This window comes from Molothrus ater, chromosome 2, assembly GCF_012460135.2.
Source record: "Molothrus ater isolate BHLD 08-10-18 breed brown headed cowbird chromosome 2, BPBGC_Mater_1.1, whole genome shotgun sequence".
NCBI lineage: Eukaryota > Metazoa > Chordata > Aves > Passeriformes > Icteridae > Molothrus > Molothrus ater.
Window position 1 is genome coordinate 70,818,526 of NC_050479.2, and position 25,210 is coordinate 70,843,735.

At 35.4% G+C, this 25,210-nt stretch overlaps 1 protein-coding gene across 5 annotated transcripts in view; it reads right to left on the reverse strand.

Moving 5' to 3' along the window:
- Positions 1-25,210, reverse strand: part of NUP58 (nucleoporin 58) — a 39,791-nt gene that overhangs the window by 7,627 nt on the left and 6,954 nt on the right. For all 5 annotated transcript variants that reach the window (XR_008509163.1, XM_054518555.1, XM_054518554.1 and 2 more), the window contains exons 5-15: positions 24,055-24,189; positions 23,442-23,552; positions 20,803-20,827; positions 20,299-20,364; positions 19,347-19,521; positions 17,983-18,062; positions 17,233-17,351; positions 15,015-15,097; positions 12,025-12,226; positions 6,052-6,150; positions 3,167-3,262 (exon numbers count right to left, since the gene is read on the reverse strand). Coding sequence is in view for 4 of the 5 variants with exons in the window: in XM_054518555.1 (XP_054374530.1) it covers positions 3,167-3,262; positions 6,052-6,150; positions 12,025-12,226; positions 15,015-15,097; positions 17,233-17,351; positions 17,983-18,062; positions 19,347-19,521; positions 20,299-20,364; positions 20,803-20,827; positions 23,442-23,552; positions 24,055-24,189 (1,191 nt within the window). In the remaining variant the exon portion in view is untranslated. The remainder of the gene's footprint in view (positions 1-3,166; positions 3,263-6,051; positions 6,151-12,024; positions 12,227-15,014; positions 15,098-17,232; positions 17,352-17,982; positions 18,063-19,346; positions 19,522-20,298; positions 20,365-20,802; positions 20,828-23,441; positions 23,553-24,054; positions 24,190-25,210) is intronic.

The window sequence follows — 25,210 nt, forward strand, 5'->3', positions numbered from 1 at the left end:
ACAAGATACACATTGAATCTCATTTCTGTTGCAAGAAAAGACGATCAGTGACAGAACAGCTCAGTTTAGATGGAAGACTCACAAAGTCTTGAACCACAGGTATAATGCGATCAACAATGTCCTTGCTGAAATTAGTATTATTTATGTGTGAACAGTGATTTTCAGGAAGTAAATGACAACCTGCCCTTCAAGGACACAGTTTCACATCTCCCCAAACGGTGTTATGATCACACTTTATTCACTGGGCTTGTGCATCTTCTGTCAGCCCTTTAGCTTGGTAAGCCAAAGGTGAGTACCTCCCCATAACAGCATTTTTTGGGTAATTTTAATACTACAGGGAGAAACAGCAGTTCATCAGGTGGCAATCCATTCCTGCTTTCATCTCCCATACCACAATGGGTGCTCTAGATCAAAAAGTATTTCAAGAACAGTTTTGACTGATTTATTATAGTCTCTCTATCTAAAAGCTGCTCATAGATTGTATTAAGGTCTGATTTTCAGCAGTATGAGTCCATACAGCCATGATCCCACTTATTATCTCTTACCTAGTTTACTGAGGCTGCAATTCTTCAATAAAAATAAGACTCCAACAAGAGTTTTCAACTCAGATCTTCAAAGTATATTTTACCATCTGTTTCCACAAAAACTGTGTTTGAACACTTGCCTTCCTCTTAGCATTAAATTGTTAAATAAATTCAATGGTGATTTTTTTCCTTTTCCCATTACTTGGAGAGTCTGATGTCCTTTACAATAGCCCACTAACATCAGGCTTTTGTGGTTGCCATTACATGAGTAAGATTAGCAATTAAATGGGACTTGTTTTGAAGTCAGCTTTCTGGAGTGTCTCTGTGTGTTTCAGAGGGACACCTGATTCACTGTTCCATCTCACAGCTGTATCCACTAAAGAAACTGCAAGCACACTGAAGCTGCTCTGCTTTTCATCTGCTGATGAACACAACAACCATTCCTGGACCAAGCCAAATTTACTATTAGAAGATGCTCAAAGACTCTTAGAGGACTCAGAATTTTCTCCTCAAACATAAAGTGAAACTGAGAAGAGCAGGAATACCACTACAAATATTTTTGCATCTTTTAAAGCAATTAAACCAAACTTATAAAAATCAAACTCCTGACAGAACTAATTTGGGGATCTATAATTATAGTTTTAAGATAAGATCAAACTTATCAAAAATCTGTGGAGGAGAGCTGGGGCACCCTAAGCAGCCTGAACAGTGTGTGCTGGAACACACACTTACCTCATGTTCCCAGACACATTTATCTGGGAAAATACTTAACTGCTCATATCTAAACCCAAGCAGCCACAACAGTGAATTCCATAACCCATATTCACCCCACTTTCTTAGCTTTTTCAAAGAAACACATTCAGAAACAAGATGCAACCATTATACTGTAAGATAAACCATAATATGCTTTCAGCATCCTGTAAATGATACCTAAGATACCTAAGAAACAGGACACAACAAATTTAACAGAAGTAAATATAACCTAGCTAGCCTCAGGTATCATTCAAACCAATTTATACACATTTATACACCCTCAATAAAATTAAAGATCATACACAATCCAGGGGCTGTATGACATAAGGTTTTGGATATAGAAGATAAAAGTTAGTGTGTTTCTGGGCTCCCAAAGTTTTAATAGTGGTTTCTATTCCATAACCCGTCTAGATAAGGATTTCATGACCACCTGATTTTCAAAGCAAAAAATGTCAGAAATTACATTTCACTTGGTTTTATTCAGCTACTTTCTGTAGCTGAGACTCCTCTGAGATAACTGACAATCTTAATTTCATTGGGTGCAATCCCTTCATTTGCAAAAGAGACTGATGGCATTGACTCCATGACAAAGTCTGGTTTGAGGGAAATGGTATCTAAATTGCCTCTGCACACCACCAACATAGCAAAGACAGACTTGGTATTTATTTTGGCTTGATACTTATTTAGTGATGGACAACTGATCCATACAAGTAGTTTTGTAATTCTATTTTTAGTATGCTAAAAACTAAACTATTAACTTTGTAATCCAGCAGCTTTAAATGCTGCAATATTATTTAATATAGACTCAGGAATAATAGGCTACAAGATAAAACCATAAGCAGTGTAAGTTTCCAATTGTTTCTCATGTTAAGAACTAAGTAAAAGAAGGCCGATGCTTGGAAACCAGATACTGTAAAGAGTTCCACCAAGAACCTACTAGGTTGTTAATATTCATAAATGTTACACAGCCCACTCAGGGAGCCATTTCCACCTTATAACGCAAAGCTTAAAGTACTTTACAGGCCTAGCAACTCATCACTAACCAAGGAGAATCCAGAATACAAATCATAGCGCTTCCTAGTAAATAACAGCAAAATGCTGTTTTCTTTTAATAGCAGTTGATCAAACATTTTTTTTGAGACACAATCCTCCTTCAATGTGCCATTGAAAAAAGACTTCAAGACAGACTACAGAAGCTATTTGCTTAGTAATAACTTAGTAACCTATTATTCCTATTTAAAAGGTAAATAGAAGTGCCAGCTAAATTCAGACTTCTGAGTTAAGGCACAATAGCATCCATATTTTATCACCCCCCAAAAAACGAAACCAAAATAGCTAAATGAGTACTGTGTAGTTCAATTGCCACAGAAGTGTTTTCAAAGTAGTTAATATAATGAATTATAAATATATACAAAGATACAATACATATAAATCACTACTCAGAGTAAGCACTTATATATTTTAAGGAAACCTCTGGGCTTCCAGAAAATAATTGTAACCTTATTAGTAAATATAGTAAGTCAAATTACTAGTATATTTGTCACTAATTTATGCATGAATTTCAATCAGTAACTCATACCATGCATTCAAGTGACAACTGCTCTTCTCTGTATGAGACTGTATCTGACCTCCTGCTTCCACTCTTAACTAGGACAGACACCATGAAATGGGAAACATTAATGCTCAATCAATACTGTCTACATAGGAGACCTTCAACAGAACCCAGAAACTTATCTGAAAATGTGTCTCTAGCAAGTAAATAGTTATGTTAATAGTGATATACACATGCAACTTTAAACAATCAATTTCTTGGAGCGAGTGCAGCAGTTTTATAATCAAACTTGCTTTAAAATAAACTAGATTTTTGAATTCAAAAGAAACAAACCAACCTGCACTTAGACTTCCTGATGGTTTACTTGTAGTTCCAAACCCAAATGATGACGCTCCTGTGGCACTACTTCCAAAGGCAGAGCTACTTCCAAATCCTAGTAGAATAATAGTAAAGACATACAACAAAAAAAATTACAGACACAGCAATTAAAGACACATAGGTTTTAGGTGAGTATTCTAAACCCAAACATAATGCTAAGCATTATTTGTAAACAAATACTCCTAAGATTATTGTCTGAAGAGTATTTATCCTTGACACAGCATTGTGTTAAGAAAACAGTGCAAACTGGAAAGCATCGAGAAAAATACTACCTTCAAAATCCAAAACTGAGTAAAGAAAAAATTATAAAAACAGGTGGTGTGAACTATCAGAGTTTAAAAACTATCTATTGAATTGCCATTAAACTGGCAGGAAATGGTACCCAAATAAGCCAAAATGAAGAAATTTCAGATACAAGTTACATGACTTATTACAGAAAGTCACAGTCTTCATCTATAACTCTAGAAAAAAAGAAATATGCTCAAAACAGAGTAAAAGCATTTTCTTCAGTTTACACTTGGCTTATTTTAAGAGTCGTTCCCTTCCCAGGTTATTAGGGATCAGCTTTATCTAGGAAACTACAAAATAGTTTAAATACAGAATAGAAACAAATTTCACAATATTTAATGTGAAAAATTACCATTAAAGGGCAACCTTAAATGTATAGCTGTGACAAAATTTAATGCTGTTGATTTTGCAACTGACATTCATATTTCATAATACAAATTTTTTAAGGTTTTAAATTGTGTTATTAATATGAGGTCACTCTGAAGAAAAACTAAATTGATATTTGAAACTTGAAATAGAGGCCAGACAACAGGAGCTATAAGAACACTGTATACTCTGATTTTGGCTGTCTCAGGTTTTCAAAAGAAAATAGTTTTTGTATTTATGTTTGAGGAAATCATGCTCCCATCTTAAGTTTCAAGAGAGGAAAAATCCTTTTATTTACTGCAAACTGAGCCTTTACCATTCCTTTACAGAAATATTTTTGAGATTTTAAAACCAGTAAGGACTGAACACACTATCTGGAGCAGTGTTCTCAAGTTTTCTAAGATTTTAAAATCAAATTAAGGGTAGGTAATGACAAGAATCATTTCCATGTAAGAGAGTTCATTTAAATGACACACTCTTTTGTCTTTTCTAAGTTGAAATTCATAACCAATGATCAGGCAATGTCTGTAAATATTTAACAAAGCATAGGATCTATGCTAATAATTTATACACTTAAATGTAAAAGCCTCTGTTTATCACTGTCAATGTAAACTGAACATTAATCAAGGAAAGAGAGCAAATTTCCCCAATTAAAATAGAACTTCCAGAGCATACACAAGAAACTGTCCTGTTCAAAAACCCAAATCCCTAAGATTAAAATCCCAAACAAACTTAAGTAATCATTCAGCCAATTTGTTTCCAAGAACACACCTACAGGCTATTTTGCAGGTATGTGTTTATTCTTCTACATTTGCTTCTATCAGAGTCTTATGGATTTGTTAAGACATTTTGCAAATTAATGATGCAAACAAATACCTTCCTAGGCAGAGAGCTAGGAAAAAAAAGAGAATACAAGTCAGGATTTTGGACAAAACTAAAAGCAATTGGAATGTTCATTTATTTACATATGTAAGACTGGTGAGCAATCTTTAGTCTACAACCTTTTCAGCAGAAATGGAAGAATTTTTTTTTAAGGCATTTAAAACATTGCAGGAAAAACTGGTAATTCGAAAGTAATTTCCTTTTAGCACATTATTTTCACTTTTTCCTTGTTTAGGTATACAGATTTTCTTTTATCTGAAAACACTTAAAATCTGATGAGAAGGGACACTGGTAGATAGAAAGGTAGATATTTTAAGATGATTATTAAAGGTAAAGCTCATGTAATGTCCAGGTCACATCATCTTCCCAATACTGAGTGACGCTTAATTATTTTCAATACATTACAACACTGACTCATATGTTCAGCTCACAGGTAAAATGTAGGAATGGGGACTGAGGCTGCAGAGAAGGGAGGATGTAACAAGAAAAACCATGTTATGTTTGTGCTCAGCAGATGTAACAATTTTCTTTGCAGATCTTATAAAAGCTCCAGAAAACATTAGTACCTGTAGGGACCCCAACCTATATAGACAGGAAATTTACATGCCCATTAGATTCTGGTACTCACTTAAATTCTATCTGTAGCTCTAGTGCTAAGAACACACTACATGTAAAATAAAAAGTCTACATTAACTTGAATTTTTTTTTTTAATATTGCCTACTTTTTCACAGTCATGTGTCCTCCTGGAATACGGTCCTCACCAGCACTGTTAAATTTCAATAAGTATTTTTCCCTCACTTTCACATGTTGCTTTTTCAGCTGGGGGAGAGATATTTCTCCACCTCAGCACTGAGGCACAGAGTGAGTGCTAAAGCAAATAGATTTCAGGATCACAGAATGGCAGTAACTTTTCTCATCTTAATACAAGCAGAAATAGGTCCCCACAGTTAAATGCTGAAAAACTTCCATGGATTATCTACAATGTGATCTAATGTCTCAGGTGCCTAACTTTCATATAGGTAATATTCAGTCAAGTTGTAGTTCTAACACACTCGATGTCCTTCCCTAGCTTTTAGAGCACAACCTCTCTGTGATTACCTAATCCTGTTTATCTTGGGGTTTCACTACAATGGCTTAGCCCGAGCAACTCCTTCTGCTAGGCAGGAAGAAGCCTGGAAAGCACAGACCTGCCAAACTGTAAGGTCTTTCCTGAAAAAGATCATCCTCTTAGTGGAGTGCAAGGTTTGCAAGAGATTCAGCTGTGCGGTATAATAATTCAATGAAAGATTAGAAAAGTTAAAGTGTACCTCCAAGGCTTGAAGAACCTAAGCCACTTGATTGCAAGCCAGTGCCAATACCTGAGCCGAATGGCGTTCCAAAACTAACTCCCAGAGATGGCTGTGGCCCTGGTACAAAAAAAATGAGAACAAACTTGCCTTACTCTTTGACAGTAAAGAGGTCCTTTATTTACTTATTCAAGTATTTGATAATGTGAACATCATTGCTTTCAACAAACCCCATTAAGAACCCAGATTTTACCTCATCAAAATTTCTCACTTAACTGTCTGCCTCTACATTCACTTACCAAAAATCTAAGAAAATACTGATTGCAGTAAGGTGAAACTAACCAAAACTAATAACATAAAAACATAATTTAGTACTTTTAAAAGTTACCCAGTCTCACCGTAAGCTTTAAAATGTTAATCAAAACCTTGAGAGAACTCATAGGTAACAACATTTTGCCACCTGTATTAATGGAATCAGAGTAAGGGAGAGCTTTCAAATTAGAAACATAAGAACTGACACTAACATAACTAAAACTGTATTACCTAAAATTAATTTAATCAATAGGAGTCTTCAGAACTACTCAAGTATTCCATCCAAATTTAAACAGAACACTAAGATAAAAAACAAGACAATGACTTAATTTTATTAAATTTATTGTTCATTTTTAAGCAAGTCAATTACACAGTAACATGACAATTCATTTTTTTTCCACACAAGTGATAACTGAGTTCTGTTAAGCTCTGCTACATAACACCATTCAATAAGGTAAACTAGTCAAACCACCTGTTCAAATAACCATTTACAAAAGGCACAGTTCAGTGTACCTTAATGAATTAGATACATTCAAAATTTCAGAGTTTGTTCCATAATTTAAAAAAGTTGACAGTACTTTCCCTGCATATCCACATTAAGATGCAGGACTGTCAAAAAACAATTTCAGTCTGCCGAGATGAAATTTACAGTCTCAGTTCCTTTTTTGATTTTACCTTAACCTTGGGGAATAAAGAATCAACTTGCTAGCCCATCACTAACACATTTTAAAATAATTAATTCTGATAAATAATATATTTTGACAGTTTTCACAGTACAATCTTCTATTCCTGTCTTTTTCAAACAGTTTTCAGTGCACTATTTAAAAAGTTTAACCATTAAAGATAAAATACAGTGCCAAACTCTTAATCCACAGACATCCGCACCTCTGCTCAAGATGGCCTTCTCCATCTTTGAACATACTTGACATCCTGTATCTGTGAAAGTGATGATTTATTCAAATATTACTATAAAGCTCAGATGATTTTGACCTTTTTCCTAAATCATTATGACATCTGGGCTACTTTCATTCAAAATTTCCCATTACAAATATTTATATCTAGTTTTAAAATGTGAATATTTCAAGCTCTTAAAAATAATTTCAGTATTTCAAGATTTAAATGGAAAATCATTTTGAATCAAGTGAAAGGCACTGTATGTTGAAAAGTAACAACTTTTGCTAGGAACACAAAATTCTTACGTGATCCAAGCTGAATAACATCTGTATACACCAACTAGTGTTAAAACTAAATTTTAAGGCCAACTAAAGTTGTTAGCCTTCAGATTCTGCTTAGCAGGGAATAGTGGGAAAACCCAAGCTATTTCTTCCATTTTAAAAAAAGTATATCAGATGTTGCAATTACAAATTTCCACAGATTTCAAACTAAACTTGTTTACATCCAGTTTAAATACTGATACATCTACCTAGCAGCTCTTAAAAAATAAGAAAAATGACAAAAAACCAAAACCCCCTACACAAGTCAGTGAGCTAATTAACTGAAAGAACCCAAAAACACATATCCAGTTCCTTCTCAAGTACACAGGTTTCTATCTCAGTAGGAGGCACTGTTAGTGGAAGACCTTATAAACAAAACACTACAGTCCTCCAGGCCAAGCTTTTTACCAAATGCAACATGCGTTTTTAAAGCCAGTATAAAACATTATACTTAAACACCTCAGATCATATAAAACAGGCTTATGCCTTAGGCTAACAAACTTTTTATTGAGCAACAGCATATGTATGATATTTGTTGACTTTGTACCATAATGTTCTGAAGGTATCATCACTGCTTATAGTTCTTGTAAGTAAACATAATTTTCAATAGCAAAAGACTAGTAAGACTCCTTGAAGCCGAGAGTATTAGCAAGAAAAAAATGGCACTTCTGGCTATTACAGGAACAAGACAAATTCTTTATAACAAAGTGTTTTAACATTTTGGAACTTGATGTATTTGCCCTGTAGAGCACTTCAGTTTAATGAATAGGACCCATTACAGAGAGCCAGACAGGTCAGACAGATTTCCTACTGATGTTCTGCAATTTTTTAAATTACAGCTGGTCTAAACAGTGAGTAAATTTAGCATTACAATTTAGATCTGATTATGATGAAGTCATACACTGGTTAGTTTTAACCAAAGTCAATATCAAATGACATAATAAGAAGTTTAAGTGCTATAAAATTTGAGTATCCTTTCCAATTAGAACTTCAGTCTCACAGTGAGTTAAGTCAAAACATAAAGTGTGCTAACAGCTGCATAATGCTTCGACTAATTTTGTACTTCACCAGTAAAGGAGAGAGTGAGTTTCTTAGGGGGTTATTTCTATATGACAAAAGGTGAGCCTAAAGAAAAGCATTTTCTTTAAGACAGTTTAGTCTTATCCAAAAAACATCAGTTGCAGCCTCATGCATTTACAGGTCTTGGTGCACTAGGCTTTAATTTCCTTTGAAATCTGATATAGTGATCCCATCAACATAAATAGGTAGATTAGCCACCATCATTGTAACTTCCATGTTGTTCAAGATTGCTCAGGGAGGGTGCAGATGAGGCAGTGTTTAAAATTTTATCTGCTACTGCAAAAAAGCATGACCAGCCTCACTGCTACCAAAAAAGCTGTGCTCAGAATGAAAGTGCCAAACTAGGGAGAAAGGTTGTGTACAGCCAAAACTTAAGCATAATTTCAGTAATTCTAGCTTAAAAAACTGCACAAAAATTGTGCTTTGATGTGCACACCACAGTCCTGATGTTGTGATTATCCATCTCAGGTGAGCAGTGGAGTGCATTTTTGCTCCCTTTCTTTCATATGGCCAGGACTCACTGGCTTTATTTATTTCAATAGAAACCAGAAAGGTCTGGGCATACAGAAAGAACACAGGGTGCACATCTACACCCAGGAACTGGGAAAACATTCCCTGATCCCACAGCTTAGATGTAGCTACTAAACTTTTGACTTCTGAAAAGAAATGTAAAATAAATTATTATTTATCTTTTTTCAGAGAAAGAACAGTAACTAACTCTTAAGTTAATCTTACCAAATACTTAACATTGTAAACATAAAATATTTTTTAAAAGAGACTAAGCATTCTGATCCCTCAATACTAGAGTATTATATATTACATTTTTCATCAAGAACATTATAAAGGCCAGATTAATTTTCTTGTTTAATTCTCATTTTCAAAAACAGCAATAGCAGATCAGGTATACACAGACATCCCCTACCCCTCCCTTTATATACACCTCTTTTCATAGCCTTTTTTCTCAGAACCTTTTCCCATCCCTCATCTATCCCACCCTTCAAGATCCAGATCTTGCAAAGAAATATGTATGATTTTAACTTCTAGCAGATAGTATATCCAATTCACGACAACATAATACAAAACTAAAACATGCAGCATTTGCATTACTACAGCAAATGGCCATCTAAAAACTCAAGCAATAAAAAGGAAATGAAGATGAGGCAGTCCTTAAAGATTCCTGCAAAACTGAAAGAACAGATTCTTCTCTTTCTCCAAAACAAAAAGTGGCCTTAATCTGAAACTAGGAAAAAGTCAAGCTCTGAAATCAGTCACTTAGGAAAGCTATGAAATGTTCCCATTTAACAAACTTTTAGGGCTTCAAGGTATCTTTGAAATAGTTTAGGCCTGACTAATTCAACTTTTGATCTAGAGAGAACTCCGAGTACCTTTTTCTTTCATCTAACCCTAAAGAGTTTCAAGTATTCTTAAAGTGCCACTCAGAACATCAATCTATTTCTATTTCTTCAGGTCCTCCAGTGAGTTGCACAGAGGGTAAAAGTATTCCAACTGAGTAAGTAGTAAAAATATTGTTGTCTACTTCTGCTGACATGTTTGATATAAGTTAATGGCTTTGTTCTATCTGCATCACGCTTGTAGTTGGCACAATTTTGGGTTCTGAAATACTCTCTCAAAACAACTATGAAAAAAAGAGACAAACCACAAACCAAACTTCACACACTCCCATTTGCTCCTTTCACTACAAAATGTTACAAAGTATCTCAAGGTACAGAGTCACATTACCTCAGTTATGTTGGTACAGGCCAATTCTGCCATTTGATTTTTTTTTTCCCCCTCCTCTCTTCATTCCTATTACTAAGAGAATATTCACAAAGTCATGCCGAAGTGGCATAAGTTCACTGAAGTTATTAGCAGTTCCCTTGAATCTGGACTAGGAAGTTCAGGAACTTCAAATCCCTCACTTCATTTCATAAAAGTGCAGGAATGATTTTAAATGTGACATCCCAAGTGTATGACTTTCATAAACAACTAATCCTTTAAAAAAACAAATGTAAGATAAGGAAAAAGATGAAGAGTAAATTACTTTGGCAATATTAGGCTGCACAAACAGTGTGCAACAATACTACTATCTGTATTAAAACCTCTAAAGCATAATATTACATTAACTCATGTTTTCTGTTTAAAACCAAACTCTTTTGAAGATGCCACCTCAAAAAAATTTCAATGAATTAACATAGCAACAACAGAAAGACTGTGGTCTATGACTGAAATTCTGAAAAGTAGTATTTCACAAAGATTTTGGGTTCTGTTCTGTTCAAAGTAATTTGGCATACCTATAATTTAAACCCATCTCCCTGCTGTTTAGAAGGGTGAGGGCTGGAAGCATATTGTATTTCTCTTATGAAAAGGCAAGGACAATCAAGTAATGTGTTGAATTTAACATGGTTGCTGCATACGTCTCTAATTAGCATCATTCAAAATATCACTGCTGTTACAAGACCAGAGAAAGCACTATCGCTTTCAGTACACCTATGTGAATAATATTTTAGGAAATTAAAGGTAGAATGAAGCTACCAATACTCTTCATAATTTGCTGACACAGATATATATCCCTGTTCAAGTAAAATTAAATGGAATTGACCTTATTTCTGTTCCCCGATGACATACAAATTCAGTTGTCTGTATTCTGAAATTCCTCAGAGAGGGTTGGTTAGTATAACAACCTCAATTAAGGTGCCTTAAATTATTTCCTTTGCCACAAGTATCCACTCTTTATTTGCAGTGGGTAATGCATTTCCTTTGTTTTGGTCTTCCTCTTACTCATGCACAGGCAGAACCAGTGACCCACTCTACTTTCTCTACTAATTATTCACAATAGTAGAATGGCCAGCAAAATGCTCCAATGTCATACTAACAAAAGAGTTGGCTACAAAATAAGCCAGACATTTGACTTCCTATTCTACAGAGATTTGCTTCACTATCCTTCTTGTTCTACAGCATTTTTCATTTTACAGTTCCAAAGTGCTATATAAAAAAGCATTATTAATTTTACATAAAGAAAAGATAGTATGCATTTAGATATTCTCTCCTCTCCAATTTAAAATAATTTACTGTAATGATACAATTTCTGGGAAGAGGCTATACTACATGTATTCAGAGATGTTACTTAAGAGTGAAGACTCACATTCCAAGGGGTAAGTTAGAACAATACAGTAAGTATCACTAATACAAGTAAATCCACAAGATAAGTATCTGTTGTATAATTATTGCTAAGTCTACCCTGCATTTTTCTATTGGCTATGTATCAGTAACTTCGCTCATCACAACGTTTAGATTTTCAGTCTAACACAAAGGAAGACCTCATAGAAAATGTTACACGAATTTACTATTGTCATAACACTAATAATCTATAACTTGAATGCACTCAGACCTGTAGCAGGCTGTTGCTGCTGAGTAAGTGTTGCAGCCATTGCAACGGCTGCTGCATTTGGTATGTTGCTGAAAGGGGTCGGTCCAGTGGTAACACGTGGCGCGCTTTGCCACTTCTTTGCTTCTGTTCGTCTTGCCTCAAACACATCCATGGCATCTCCCAGAAAGCTTTTCCTGTAGCCAAGGTATTGGTCTTTGAGCATCTGAAGGGGATGGGAGGAAGCCATTTTAGTTCCATGTATCAGACATAAACCCTTAACTTAATAAGGAAAGAGACACTGAGTTATAAATAATTTCCTAAAATAACAAAGAAAAACCCACAAAAAACCAAACCAACAAACACCACCACCAAAACAAATGAGAAGCTCCCTCCAAAACCCAAAAAACCTTGTCAGGTTATGAGATAGAAAGAACTGGTTTGTGACAGCCACAGCCAGAACACGCTGCATACTTAAATTCTGCAAAGCCATTGAGGATAACTGATACCATTCAGTATGTCAGCCTGAGTCTTTCGATGTTGGAGCAAATCACCACAATTCAATTTGAATCACTGTACTTAGCTGATCCAAGAGGAAAAATAAAGCCACATTACTAGCTTATAAAATAACACACTTTTCTTCAGTGCTACCTTTCCACCATAGAGTCTTTTAGGGATAGGGATAGCTTTTGCTCACTATCACCTTCACCTTCTTTCCTTCCTTTCACTCTTGCATTTCTTCTTACCAAAAAGCTAAATTTTTGAATTCACTCTTGTTTCTGATGCATTTCATTAGCAATGTAACACAGAGCAAATGCAACAGATCATTCTGCCTTAGGGTAACAGGAAGCCCAAATCTCTTGTGTCATGATGTCACACCTTCCCTTGCCTCTGCACTTTCCCTCCCTCAAAACTCCACCACCTTTGGCAATAGCCCAGCTTGGCTTGCTCATCATGAGCAATTTCTGTCTGTCATACATGAGGAAACTACAGGTATCTTGCATAACAAAAATGGAATAAAAAGCTTTAACTAGATAACTGATAATTATTTCCATTTTATAACAGGAAATCTTTAAATGAAATAGATTTATTAAAGGACAACAGTTTCCAGTTTATAGAAGGCGTAAGAGGAGTTTGCAGTCCAGAAATTCTCACTCAGGATTTGAACCCCTGTAATTCCAGATCAACCAGCAACAGCAGGAACCACACAAAGAATGCCCTCATTATCACATCAGAAGTGCTGTCTTTGGAGAGAAAAGACAATTGTAAAAATCTGATGGAATTTAATACAATAGCATACTGACTGCCCTAAGAGTTGACAAATTCCATTAGAAATCATAAAGCAGTTTTTAAGGCTATGCTATGCTGAATGATTTAGTAACATTACCTACTCAAATTGTGCCCAAGCACACTTACTTTTCATCAGGCAAAGATATGAACTATGATCACAGCTCTGCCTTCCACAAACCATATCATAACCATCAGGTTAGGCAGAGACCAGTTTCAAAACTGCTCTCCCCTTCTAGCATCTTGTAGCCGAGAAACTTAAACAGATTGTTATAATGACAGATTCACTTAAGCAGTACGCATCTTTCTGTTTTTTGAAGCTCTATTTATAAAATGCCTTCCAAAATACCAGCATCCATATTCACCCACTAGATTAAATCTCAAAAAAAATTTCCCAGAAGAAAAATCTTCAAACCACTCCCTTAATTTCAGGCAATAGAATTCTACTCTAAACTAAAGTCTTTCCTGTTCAGTCACACTGAGAAGTACTGAAGAAGCTATGGCTTACATCTGCACACTAATCCAGCTGTTCATACATAAGAACAACAAAAATGTATCATCAAAAAGACCACTGCACAAATTCAGGCTACACTCAGATCTCAGAAGCCACGAGCCCTGAAAACATTTGGGAAACCTTTCAGGTAATTCTGCTGAAAATATGGATGAACTGATGCATTCTACACCTGGCTGAATGAATTAAGAGCAGCACAAATACCTGCTGGCAGGTATTTGTAAACCAGTGAGTATCTATGCTGACAGAAGCAATGCAATGAATCAAGATCATACCAGATCCTCAGTATTTCTGAACTTTATTCAGAAAAAGTAAAAAACTTCAGATGTTTAGAGAACTAGCAATGCTGTGCAGAAGAAGCTCAGAGAGAGAAACCAGCAGAAGTTTCAACACAGCTATTTCTATTAAGGAAGTCACTTAGCAGAAACAATTTCAAACATTTGTACTCTTCTTCAAGTTAGTTTGTTTTGGTTTGGTTTTTTGTAGCCAAGAAGGATTCTGATGTTTTCAAGAAAAATCATGAATTGAAAGGATTGGAGTACAGTGACATTTTGTCAACATATCCAGAACAGTAAATGGGAAAATGGAAATGGAATGAGCCATAGTCTGTGATGGAAAAAATAGGCCTAATTAGGACCTTTGATACCTAAGCTTTGATACTTTTATTTTTCTTTCTACAAATACTACTTACCCTGAAAGCCAGGTTTAAAAACAATAAATGAACAGCACACAACTTTAAACAACATTCTTTGATATGCTGAAAAATCTTACATATGGAAAGTCACTTTTTTTTCTCCTGTTACCTATTTGAGCAAGAGCAGATTTAGATCATCCTTGCCTGAGATCAAGAGGTCATTGGGCAAAAATCAAAACATACAAGCATGATCTTGAAAACAGACATTTTAAAAATCAACAATTAGAAGGAAAGGAGTTAAATGAAAAACATTTTGTAACACAAATGATTGTGGTCAGTTGCTGTCATCCCTATTAGTAAATACTTTAAATGCAACTTCAGTTGAACAAAAGCTAGTTTTTTAATCAAAGCACTTCTCTGGGACAGTTTGAAAATTTTTAAAAGCAGTCAATTTAACAGAAGGACAAAAAAAAAGACAAAACCAAAAACAAAATCACCAAACAAACAAACCCAAAACAAAACCACCTGAAGATGATCCTTTACAGTCATACAGGAAATACACAGGAACACATCAAAACATACCTTTACATTTTCATGTATTGACTGAAGTTGCGCAGCTAAAGCTACAAATGTTTGATAGATTTTCTGCATAGCCATAGACAAATCTGTAAGATGCACATAAAATATTGGTAAGTAACAATCTCATTATCAGAAGAAAAGATTCAGTGTTTATACCAAAGTAAGAAGATCACCTAAAACCCATACAGCACACAAAACACAAAAACCATTTCATGAAATACGAGATTTGACCCAGAAACGGGGTGCCACAAATTATCCAAGGATTTGGATAATTAATAAATTTAAATTAATTATCATTAATAACTTTCCAACAGGGCTTCCAACTTTATTTTGAAAGTACTGTTTTCTCAGATTTATTTTTATATACATGGTAAAAAGCTTCCTATGATTCTATTATTTAGAAAAAGCATTCTTAAACTAATTTTAACCTAATTACATAGGAACATTGTTTACCTCACTGGCTTTTACCTAGATACATTAAATCAGATTTGCTTGCCTTTGTATATATTTTCCACTCTTTCTGACTTAAAACATACTTAAGTGTTCAGTTGATTTTGTCAGAAGTAGTAGAATGAAAGCTTTATTTACATTTTAAAGACATAATTAATAAGCATCACAGGATCTCTTAATCTGGCTCTACCAACAAGGATATCATAATCAAGAGAAACATCAACAGGGAGCTTCTTGCCTTTTATTTCGGATATCCTATTTCCCACAGAGATATAAAAGTATTTTCAGGGCATTGACTGAACACTAAGGCAAAACCTTAGCACCAAAGGGAAAATCTCAAGGATTTTGGCAGAATGAGGTACCTGCTCACAAAAAAATGCTGTTCTCATAGAAGCACTGAAACAATGTACCAAAGTGGAGGACATAAAAGTACTGAAGTTGTTCTTTCATTGTGAAAAGATCAGCTATTGTGTTTCCTCTGAATGATGCACATAGCCTGAACACAAATATATTTAGATATATGTAAACTGAAATGCATATAGTAGCTATCAAGTTCTTGAAGATGCATAGATCTAGCAATGATTCTTGAACTGAAAATGTTTGCCTATCCATAGAGGAATTTCACCCTTGAAAAACAGGAAAGCTGTAGAATCAATTCATGCCAGCCCACAGGGTTGTGGAGGCAGCAGTATCTAGGAAGACTGGTCACAAGTTTCAAATTAGTCTGGAGGCAATTTGCTGATACTGACTACTAGATACTGCAAAATTTTCAGGACATTCAGAGTTATGGAAATCTGCATGGCAAATGAAGTTTTTTCTGTATGGTAACAGCTACATATGCAATCGTGTTGACTAGATCACCAGATACTGCTAACAATATGCTCAAACTGACACAACAGATTGACCCTCGCCTACACAAGCAAGGAACCTTTTGATTATAGTAGAAACTGCTGAAAACCTTAGGAAAACCTGTGAAGGCATCCTTCTCATATTCTTGACAGACAAGAAGGTCACACAAAGATAGAGAACCCTCAAGATTCAGCAGATCTTTTACTATGGAAGCTAGATCTAGACAGTCCTCTTGCTTTTTGACATATAAAGTCCATATAAAATTTGTGCACCATTCTGTGATGGCAAGATGTTCAAGTAGCACTTAGCACAAAAAGACAAGCACTTGAAATCATTACTTATTGCAGGACCTGTATCTAAAATGGCCCAGAAGATAAAGCTGTCTATGACCACAGGAATGGTAAACAACCAGAAGACTACTGCCCAGAGGTCAGCATTCTTTGACCAGAGAGATTTTCTCAAGATTGAATGATGTGTCAGCAAACAAAACAAAATGTTCTCAGTTGGTCAGAGTTGAAGGCAATGCCAACAGGCTCCAAACTAAGGAAAAGTTCTCATTTTGATCTGGTGCTAACAGATCAGACACCCAGATTTGTCTGGCCAGAAGGCCACCGCAAAACAGAAGGTGCCAAACATCAGCTAGATGGTGAAGGGAGGGAGATGCAGATGTAAAAACAAACCAGGCTTAAAAATCACAACTCAGGAAATGGATCCATGTTAAATTGCTCAAGAACCCTTATGAATGGAACTTTTAATTTCAAATCTTTACCTTGAACAACTACAGAATTCATCTGAACACTAATTTGTTCAGTACATTAAATGAGAAAACCCAACAAAGAAAGAGGGGAAAGTTTAATTACTAACTTTTCATTATAAGTTGCTAAATTCTTTGTGTACAAAAGATTAGAACTGAAACATTTACCTTGTGGAGTTATGTGTGAATTATTTGCTTGAGTAGCAAGATGATTTTCCAGTTCTTCAATTTGTTGCCTGTACTGCTGCAGCTGTACTTCAAACTGTTCGACCAAGATTCTGAAGTAGCTAGATGAGTAATACAGTGAAATTGTATGATTAAATTTTACTAATTTGTCTGAACTTTTTAACCTGATCTCTGTTAGCTGCAAATTTTTGTTCAATTAATTGCACAGTGAGGTTGTATAACATTGTTGATGTCACTCTACAATCGCAACAAGAGCAAAGGGTATTTTTCATGTGGAAGACACAAAGATAATTTAAGTGAAGAAATAAAACACTGATTCTATAAAGCATTCCATATAAATGTTACAAGAAGCAAGGGAAAAAAATCATATTATGAAGTTCATACAATCTTTAAAGAGTTGGTTTGGACTAGATGACCTTGAAAGGTCCCTTCCAAATCCCCTGCCATAAGCAAGGACATCCTGACCTTGAATGCTTCCAGGGACAGGGCATCCAACATGTCACTGGGCAACTTTTTCCACTTTTACCACGCTCACCGAAAAGTTTCTTCCTTGAATCTGCCTTCTTCAGTTTAAAATCATTGTCCCCATCATAATAGGCCCTACTAAAAACTCTGTCCCTGCCTTTTGTACAAGCCCCTGTTAAGTACTGAAAGGCTGCAATAAGGTCTTCTCAATTCTCCTCTTCTCCAAGTTGTACTATTGACTATTTTCTATGAGTAACAGTAACTTACTCTGCTGGGGCTGTATTTTCATGCTGAAGACCAGGAGGAGTTTTCTGTGTTCGCAATGCTATTTCTGCATTCTTTAGCTCCTAAATAAACAAGAGAAAATTAATAAAATATAAGCTTCTGCACAAAGTGTTCAAAAATAAAAATGCTAGGACTCTACTCTTCACTCACATAAAATATTTTCTTCATGTATTTAACACTGTGTAAAATTTGATCAGAATTTATCCAAAGAACTGGCTATCAGAAAGTTGGAGAACCACAAATACCAACAAAAGTTTGGGGACAGAACAAAAGATACCACATACTGAAAGCACATCAAGTGCTCAGAAGTAGAGAAAATACTATAGTAAACTGTCAGAGACAATTTTTTTTATTTTACTTCAGAAATATTGTAATTATTGAGGGGTAGAGGGGGAAAAAAGCAATAGTCAAGTACAAGGAAGTAACATACCTAAAAGAGAAAAAATAGGAAAAAAAGATTATTTTGACTTTTTAAAAAACATAAATCACTTTAGATAAATGCCTCTCTATGGAAATTATAATGTTATACATGATAATTAGAGCATACACTTCTGCTTAATACTTCCTAATAATTTTACCATTAAGAATTTCTCAGTGCCTGGTTCTGTGATTATACTCAACTGCATTATGTACAGAAATATAAAAATATCATTAACTAGCTTTTGTTTTCACAAAAAACTGTTGAAAAGGGGCAACTATAGAATAAAGAAAAACATCAAATTTTTGACTTGAGAATAAATTATCACTTATTTATATAGCAAGCAGCCTTGACATGCTAGTTGAAATAAAGGTGGTACAGAACTTGAAAAACATCTGCATCAGAACTTGAGATCAAACTGTCTGCACAGTTCAGACACAGACTGGTGGACAGAGAAGTGACTCAAGTTCCCTAAATGAATAGTAGTGCTAATCAAGAAATTTTGGTCCCTGAAACATTATAGGGTAATCTGGTATTTTTTTCCTCCAAAGCCATCAGAAGAACATGTCTTCGTATTTTTGCTGCTCCAGAGTCTATTATGTTGTTACAAATGTGTCTTCACTAGCAGCTGAATGTACTACTAAAACTGAGCTAAAGTGCACACACATTCCCGTCTATTGCCTTTGCTTTGTAGGACTGCTTTCCTGAATAGAAGTCATTTTACTGCTGTTGTACTTATCTGAAAATACTGACAGCACAAATTTCAGTTTCCCCCAGTAACTTCAAAGAGATCAGAAGTGATTCAATTTTTCATTCTGTTAACAGCTGTTTAGTTGGGACACATGTTGACTGATAAAAAAGGCTAGCTATCCTATATGAAATAATCAGCACATAAACTCTACATAACAAAGGTTATATTCAATTATACCTGTGCAGTTTCAACTTTCAGCTTGTCAATATTGAGAATGTTTCTCTGTAACCCACTGGCAACCACAGAGAGAAGCTGTTTCAAAGCTTTAATGTCTTCTTGAACTTTAAGCATCGCTTTAGAGGACATTCTACTAATTTCTTCCTGAACTTGTTTTTGTTCTTTCACAAATTTCCTGGGGAAGGTAAAAAAATGGGGGTGGGGAGGAAAGAAGCATAATATAATGAACCTGAAGTACTCATGTGTTTACCTCTTGGTCACATTATTTAAATAGCTATTAAATTTATTTTTCCAAAACCAAGTACTGAACAGTAAAATTACCATATGGCATAGTACTATCTTAACTCCTAGCATGCTAATACTGCAAATAACCAAACCAAAACAAAAGCAATCCCCTTCCCCAAATTCCTCAATTTTAAATAGCAAGTGTTTAAAAATGTTATGTTGACCCCTGACAAACTAAGATATACAGAACATTTTATATATACAGTAATACATAAGCATCTGTGAAAAAGCAATTACCACTTTTAACTCACAAATGCAAGGCATGCAGCCCAGTCTACAAACCATTTCCTTCCTGCCCGAGGGAAGACTTTTATAATTCTCTATTCCATACAAGATCCATGATGCACATGCAATATGGATATAAGGTTCAATGCGCACTATGCATGTGCAACAGGCTTAATACTCTGAGAGAGAAGGCTACAAGCATATTGTTGGGCAGACCCATTTCCATAAATACATGAAAAAGTGAGACTCAAAAAAATCATGCTAAGACTTCAGCTACTAGAACTATTCATTCATTCTGTTCCCAAAACTGACTTGTTGAGAGGACCTGGGCTAGTAACTTATCCTTCATGCAGCCTGCAGGAATGTGTTCTTCTTGTCACAGAGCATCAACAGTATACAATACTTTAGCTGAAAAACCATCATAATAAAAATCACTACTCACTGTAGATTTTCTACATCTTGACATATGACTGGAGGTAGATTTTCATCCTTCAGCGCTTTGCTATCTCTACGAGAGACAACAAATGTTTAGGTGGTCCTTCAATACTGCCAAACATTTTTGCTTGTCTAGTAAATATCACTAAAACATTCAGGTGAGTGATTACACAGTTTTGCACTCATTGCATGAATATTGCAACTAGGAGTGACTTGGATTAACACACACAGATCCTATGCCAGGGTTCAAGCCTGCGGTGTGAGAACTTTGCAAGTTTGCAGAAACCACTTTTCGGATCAGATGATCAGTCTACAGCAGATGCCAGATAAGCTGTAGGTATTGCATTTGAGGAAGAATTGCTTAAAATCATGACCAAACATTAGTAAATTACCTATATGGCAAATGTTGGTTATACAGATCTTTTTTCAGTATCAAATCAGCAGAAAAGTGAAAATATTTGTTTAGTTTTTTCTATTACAACATGGAACATAAAGAAAATCTGACACTTACTCTGGTCTTGTTCCTGTTTTGTCACCTAGAAGATAAAAACTGTAGGTCATAAATAAAGCTTTGAAGAAGAAACAAAAGAATCTTAATGAGATTTTAAGGAAGAACTAATGACTACAATCTACTTGATTTCTCATGATGAGCGGAACAGACTAGGCTAGCTGTAAGAGAAAGTGGGTTTTAATTTACAACCCCTTCAGAGGTAACTGTATTTTCAGGAACAATGGCTCAACAGTTGAAGTGCTAACTTCCTGGCACTCGGAGTAACAACCTCTTGTGTCACTACAAACACATGAACAACTGCAGTTGCATACAAAACCTGTTTCTGCTTACGCAACCTCAACTCACTTTGACCTGAACCCACAAAACATTCAAGTGTTAAAATTCAGCAATGGCAGACTCCTCTCAGATATGAAGGCAATGAACACCTGCCCACTGAGCTTCCTCAAAGAATTCTGCTATTGCATTAAGTCCAGAAGTGAGTGAGATTTTACAGAACTGAAAATGTTACTGCTTACCTGCCACCTACACACTCTAAACTGCACATCTGTGGATCAAGATGCCAAATGACAGAACAAAACTGAAAACAGCATCATGCATAACAGGGCACAACTATTTCTAGTTATGGCTGTGGCAGTAAATGCATTCCATCCCGCAGCAGTCTGCTAGGAAGAGCACCCACTCAGCCCAAGAAAAGGGCTTCACCTTCTTCAGCTGAATCTAATTCACATCCTGTCAATGCCACAAAGGCAGAAAGCAGCTACACAGCTAATGCTAGTACCACAGACGTCTGAAGCTGCACAAGTCAGTGCTCCTGCCAGCAGAAAGTACTAGTTTTAGAAGCAACATCTATTTAAACTGTTGGCAGACTGTCACCCAGGACTTTAGACTGATTGCACTCACAACCATTCCCTATGGCTTCTACTTAAGGGAAAAAATATCTACATGAAATTAGGGGGGGAAAAAAGCATGATGGACAAACACCAGAATTTAGGACTTCATATAAATGATAATCTAAAAAAATAGGCAGAAAGATATGCATACTTTACTTTTGTTCTCCAGATACTTCTTTCTGTTGAAGTTGTTGCTGTATGTCACAATACTTACAAGACAAAAATTTGACATCAGATTTTGCTACTTTCTAGGCAAGTAAGTGCTTCAGATTTTATCTTTTTAACACTCTCTTAGCAATACAAGAAGAAAATATCTCTTAGAATAGGTTTTTATTCCCTGCAGCCATATTTTAAAGAAATACTAGATGGTCAGAAGCAAAAATTTTTATTACCAGTTACAGAAGAGAGAACACAGGCTAGTCTTGGGATTGCTAGGGCACTTTTCTTTCATAGCCTTATCACCTCCTTCCTTTGCTTCATGAGGAAAAGGGAAATAAAACCCTCAAAATCATGGTGCTACCACTCGCACAGGTAGGGATATTTATAAGGGCTGCTTAAGGGCTGCTTGCCAAGCCATTAAGGGAAACACTTCTGAATTAACATCTCAAAAAAAGTCTCCTTTGACATTTCCCACTGCTTACCCCATAGCAGTAGTCCAACTCAGCAGTTCCACTATACAACATACAGGGGAATTCAGGTTACTCATTTAAGTTTCCACCCTAAGAGGTAAACTAAACAACACTACTACCAAAGTTGATTTTCACTCTGTGGCTCTCTGGTCCTTATTTTATGATACTTGTATGTTATGGAAGTATTGTGATATCGAAATATTATAGTAATGGAAATCCCCCATGCATCAGAGCTTTTTCATTACCCCAAGTTTCAGTAATAAATTCCAAAAACAATCAACATCATCCAGAGTACTCCAATTTTGACAGTCAATATGTCCTCTCTTTTACGAGTAAGAACTCTCCACAAATTATGCTACTCTCTAAGCTGGTTTCATGGAGCTTATATATTGTCATCTCTTTTAGCTATTGGCATACCCAATTCAAAATTTCAGTCCTGAATGAAATAAAAGATATTACATTAACAGATTCCCCAGCAAAAGCAAGGCAAATTAACAAGTGTCCATATGTTAGTGCTCACTATTCCCTCACTTAAGTACTTTAAAGCTATCACAGAAGTAAAGTTTTTATAACTGCTTTTAATAACCTGATAGAATATCTCATATATAACTACACACCACCAGAAACAGTTTGGAAGAGTAGTATCTAAAAATTAGGACACTTTAGTTGTGCAGGCTTTCAAAAGGAAAAAAAACAAGTTTAAGATATGCTACAGCTGGACAACAGTAATTTCAAACCAGTGCTCTTCACACTTGTAACACATTACTTAAACGTAGCTCTGCTCCTCCCTCTAGTGACAATCTACACAGAGCAGAAACCTGTGATGGCATCTCTGCAAGCAGCCCTCAGTCTTCACTCCCAGTAAGCTCAAGGATTTACATCCTGCTTCTCAAGCTTATACATATTTTTAAATTAATTAATATTACATTGTATTTGCAAACACAATCTTGTTCTTCCGTACAAGCACAATATCTAAGAATGAAATCAAATGAAATGCCTTTGAAAGAGGGAAGTTATTAGTTGTCAACTTTAATCCCACACTCCTAACCCAATAAAATAGTCTTTGCTGCAGTGTTCTGATAATTCTCTCAATTTAAAAAATGTTTAAAAACAAACTTACTCTTTTTGTCTGAAGAACTGCTAAAATCAATGCCACCAAGCCCTTCACTAGCAGTAGTTGAAGGAGCTGCAGTTGTCCCCAGAGACAAACCCAAAGCATTCTGCCCAAGTCCTACAAAAAATCCAAACAGTATTTTCACCTTTTGCATTGTTATCAAGACTACAACACAGCACAAATTCTTCCTCTAGAGCTAAAAAAGGAAGCTATGAAATGACAGTGATGTCACTGACAAAAACACTGACAATGAAATCTTTTATTCAGACCAAAACCCACCAAAAATAAGGAGCTTTCCATTTCTCTATAGATAGTCACGTATCATTGTCCTCTCCCCATATATCATCAACTTCCTTGAGCCAATTATGGGAATGACAAGATTCCCTTATATTTTCACTTTTGAGAGAGTGTTAAGTAAAAATTAAGAGTAAGAAAGGAGACAATTATTTCAGGTTCATTTTTATTGTCCATGGATATCAACACTGTTCTTAACTGTAACACTGTTAAAAACTACACTTCCACAGTGTTAACACTTTGTATAAAATAAACCTTACATTGTACAATCACACATTAAATGTCATTGTTTCGAGACAAGAGAAGAAACTAAAATAACTTTCACCTGTTGCTGCTGTGCTTGTATTTTGGAAGAGTGAACCTCCTAAGCCTGCTAAGGCTCCTCCTAAGGAAAGGCCGGTGGAAGCAGTTGTAGTCGGAGCAGTTGTGCCACCCAAATTTAATGTAAAGCCAGTAGTTCCTGTAGAGAAAGGAAACCAGATTAATGCAGACACTGTCTTCAAATACTTACATACACAATCTAAAATAACTGAAAGGTCTGAACAGCATCTTTATCATAACTGGATAATAAGTGATTTTATTTCCTGCAGAGTTTTCACACAAAGCCATAGCCTTTTGAATTACATGTTATTTTGCTTTGCAAGCTCATAACCCTAATTAGTCCATATTTACCTGCAACTATAAAAAAAATGGTGGCAGTCGCCCACAACATTACAGATTCTAGAACTTAGGACAGATTTTAGTTTAGAGCATAATTGAACTAGTAAATGACACTGATTTTTATATTAAAATGCTGAAATTTCAATGTTTTAACATTAAAATATTTACACAAGACACATGATACAATAACATTTCCATGGTGGTTGGAGCTGCCTTCTGGAATACCAATTAAAAATTATTAGTAATAAAGGGAAGAACTGAGTAGAGAAAGACCACAAGCATAAAGGGACAATGAACAGAGGACATTGAGCTTGGAGAGGTGAGCTCAAATGCAGACTACGAAGGTTAAGAAAAATAAGAGTCTCAAATACCATCATGCATGGTGCAGTTCAGCTGAGTTAAATATGATGACAAGTATGATAATATGAGAAGTAATTTAAAATGTTTAAAAACATTATTTCCAATGCTAGTTAACCATTTCAGGCCATCTGCAACAGGTAGACATTTCCCAAATTTGCAGCCGTGTAAGAAGGAAGCTTTCAATCTTTAGTGAGGTTAACAATAAGAAAAATAATTGTACATGACAAATCAGCTCTTGCTACACTTCTAATGACTTGGATTATATGCTGTCTATAGCACTAGGTTCTCTGACCATAATTCTGTCTGTATTAGGGTACCCAAATTTAGAACTCGAGAAGTCCAATGAACCCCTTTATTCATGGACCACAAGATTACATAAATAATAGAAAAACAGATGTGGAACTGTTATACAATAAAATTTTATTGTTAACAAGCAAACCAAAAATAGCCCCATACCCCTA